Source organism: Arachis stenosperma, chromosome 10 (genome assembly GCF_014773155.1).
Source record: "Arachis stenosperma cultivar V10309 chromosome 10, arast.V10309.gnm1.PFL2, whole genome shotgun sequence".
In the NCBI taxonomy this organism is placed as follows: domain Eukaryota; kingdom Viridiplantae; phylum Streptophyta; class Magnoliopsida; order Fabales; family Fabaceae; genus Arachis; species Arachis stenosperma.
Window position 1 is genome coordinate 56,702,139 of NC_080386.1, and position 3,355 is coordinate 56,705,493.

At 48.1% G+C, this 3,355-nt stretch overlaps 1 protein-coding gene across 1 annotated transcript; it reads left to right on the plus strand.

Moving 5' to 3' along the window:
• Positions 1–238: 238 nt before the first annotated feature.
• On the plus strand, positions 239–2,866 carry LOC130957128 (uncharacterized). The gene has a single exon (XM_057884014.1). The coding sequence runs from the start codon at positions 239–241 to the stop codon at positions 2,864–2,866; it is 2,628 nt and encodes an 875-aa protein (XP_057739997.1).
• Positions 2,867–3,355: the final 489 nt, after the last annotated feature.

The following is a 3,355-nucleotide window of genomic DNA, read 5'->3' on the forward strand; positions in this document are numbered from 1 at the left end:
CGAAACAACTTGTTTCGAATTACACCAAGATAATTCGAATTTAGTTAATTCGAATTACTATGAAGGCACATTGTTAAGTAATTCGAATCAACTTGATTCGAATTACTAGGTTAGGTTGTGACACTACATAATTCGAAACATATAGATTCGAATTATATATATATATATATATATATAATGCGAGCCAGGTCTGTATATATATGCTGTGAACTCATGTTGCTCTCAACAAAGAGGTGAGATGGCTAGTGAGGAGAGTTTCCTAGTTCTGGTACATTACAGAGGGTCGATTAAGAGAAAAACTCGGTCCGGCGTGAAGTTCACTGATAAGGATCCCCTATGTATTATCGTGACGCCGACAACCACCTACGATGCACTTGTTAGCTCTGTGCTGGAGAAGCTGGGTGTTGAAGGCGTTAAAAGGGTCAAGAAGTTTTTCTACCGCATTCCAACAGCGGTGCTCCATGACACCGTGAAGTTTGATTGTTTCACAATCGGTAGTGACGAGGACTTGCAGGTTATGTTTCTTTCTCGTAGGCAGTTTCCCGAGGTAAGGACACCAGAGCTGTTGGCAAAGTTGGTTGATGTGGTATCTAGCTCGGGTGGTTCGAACCGGAATGCCACTACGATAGCTGCGGTTGCCGGCTCGAGCTCGAGACCTGCTGTTGCTTCATCCTCTGCTCCTGTGTATGAGCCACCGATGCAGCCTGTTGCGTCCCCTTCGTTTGCCGTTGATCTGAGCGGCAATGTTGGAGACGAGGTTCGGTATGGGGAACATATTCCCACCGAGGTACATTGTCCCACACCGGCTGGTGTTGGTGATGGTTTGTTTGATGATCCAGATGACGATGACGTGGAGCCGGATAAGATCGCTGATGAAAGCGGCGATGATGTTGGAACTACTGTTCCGACAAGGGCTACAGGTGGATCTAGTTCTGGCACACAGCAGTATCCACCCCATTTTTCCTCATTGGACCTGGATGCCATGCGGCAGGACGACAATGCTCTGCAGGCCTCAGGATTTGGTGCTAGAGATACCGAGGGGTCTGCCGGTATGAACGAGTTCCAGGTTGGCCAACAATTTCAGGATAAAGATGAGGCGCTGTTGAGTGTGAAGACGTACAGTATCCGCCGAGGGGTCCAGTACAAGGTCGTTGAGTCTGACTACCGCAGGTATGTGGGAAAGTGTTCTGAGTTTGGGAATGGGTGCACATGGCTAATTCGGTTGAGTCTCCGACAGCGGAAGGGTATCTGGGAAGTGAAGCGATACAACGGACCGCATACATGTCTTGCCAGCTCCATCTCCAGCGACCATAGGAGTCTGGACTACCATGTCATATCCACCTTCGTTATGCCGATGGTTAGGGCTGATGCAGGTGTGAACATCAAGGTGCTCCAAAATGCCACGGCCGCACACTTTGGGTTCAGGCCTACGTACAGGAGGGTATGGATGGCGAAGCAGAAGGCCGTTGCCGTGATATATGGGGACTGGGACGAGTCGTACAATGAGCTCCCTAGGTGGGTTTTAGGAGTTCAGCTGACGATGCCTGGCACTGTAGCCATCCTCAGGACTTGCCCTGTTCGAGTTGGGGGACAGGTTGACGATTCTCAGGTTTATTTTCATAGGCTGTTCTGGACTTTCCCCCCTTGTATCCAGGCATTCCGTCATTGCAAGCCTTTGGTGAGTATTGATGGCACCCATTTATATGGGAAGTATGGGGGAACACTGCTAGTCGCCATTGCACAAGACGGAAACTCGAACATCCTCCCCGTGGCATTTGCACTAGTTGAGGGTGAGAATGCTGAGTCATGGTCTTTCTTTCTTTCCCACCTCCGTGAGCACGTGACACCTCAGCCGGGTCTGTTAGTTATTTCAGATAGGCATAACGGCATAAAGGCAGCCCTCGAGGCTCCGGATGGGGGATGGCTACCGCCTGCTGCGTACCGGGCGTTCTGCATTCGACACGTTGCAGCGAATTTTGCCTTGACGTTCAAGGGAAAAGATGCCCGGAGGCTTCTTGTTAACGCCGCATATGCCAAGATCGAGGTGGAGTTCGACTACTGGTTTGACATTCTGCGCTCTGAGAATCCGGCAATGTGTGACTGGGCGAACCGAATCGAGTATTCGTTGTGGACACAGCACTGTGATGAGGGTCGGAGATTCGGGCACATGACGACCAATATTTCGGAATGTGTCAACTCAATCCTGAAGGGGGTTAGAAACCTCCCTGTTTGCTCCCTGGTGAAGGCCACATACGGAAGGCTTGCTGAGCTATTTGTCCGTAAGGGTAGGGAGGCCGAGGCTCAGATGGGTACTGGACAACAATTCAGTCAATACCTAGTAAAGTGTATCGAGGCCAACCTGAGAACAGCCAGGCATTTCACGGTGACTGTTTACGACAGGGATAACTCGGAGTACACCGTTGCTGAGACGACTCCGACAGGCTCATTCTCTCTTGGTACGTACAGGGTCTCATTAGGGTCTAAGACTTGTGATTGTGGATACTTCCAAGCACTTCATTTTCCCTGTCCGCACGCACTGGCATGCTGTGCTTATTCACGGCTTACATGGCAGCCTTACGTCCACGAGGTATATCGCCTTAGCTCCATTTTCGGTGTCTATCAGATGGGATTTGCCCCTCCCATTCCGGAGGGTTTCTGGCCACCTTATGCCGGGCCTACCGTTATACCGGATCCGAGTATGAGGCGTGCGAGGGAGGGTCGTCCTAGATCCACAAGAATTCGAACCAACATGGATGAAGCAGATCCGAACCGGCCAAAGAGATGTGGCCTCTGCAGGCAGCCAGGTCACACCAGGCGTAGTTGTCCACAAGCCGCAGGCCCCAGCGGGACTGCTAGAAATCAGTAGGCGATTTGCTATGTATGTGTTTGTTTCTTATTGTATTAGCACTTGTCCTCTATTTGTTTATAACTTTTAATGTATTACAACTTGTATGGAACAACTTTGTTTCGTATGTGTAATGAAACTTGTTATTTGTACCAAATATTTCTGTTGAATGTCTTTTAAATCATTGAAATTTATAACTAGAACAAACAACATTATATCATGGTATGACTGATAACGAATAACATAACATGAAACTATAAATCATAACATAAAAGTAGAATACATCGACGTAAATGAGACTACATAACATAAATTCAAATAACATAATAAGAAAGTACATACCATAACAACGATAACAAACCAACAAAGTACACAATATAAATATGACAACAAGACATACACCACTATCCATGAATCATCTAAACAGGTGCGATCCAGTGCCGCAACGGCGTGGCACCCGTGTCCGGTAGCCCCTACGAATAAGTGGCTCCTCATCCTCAATCGACTCGT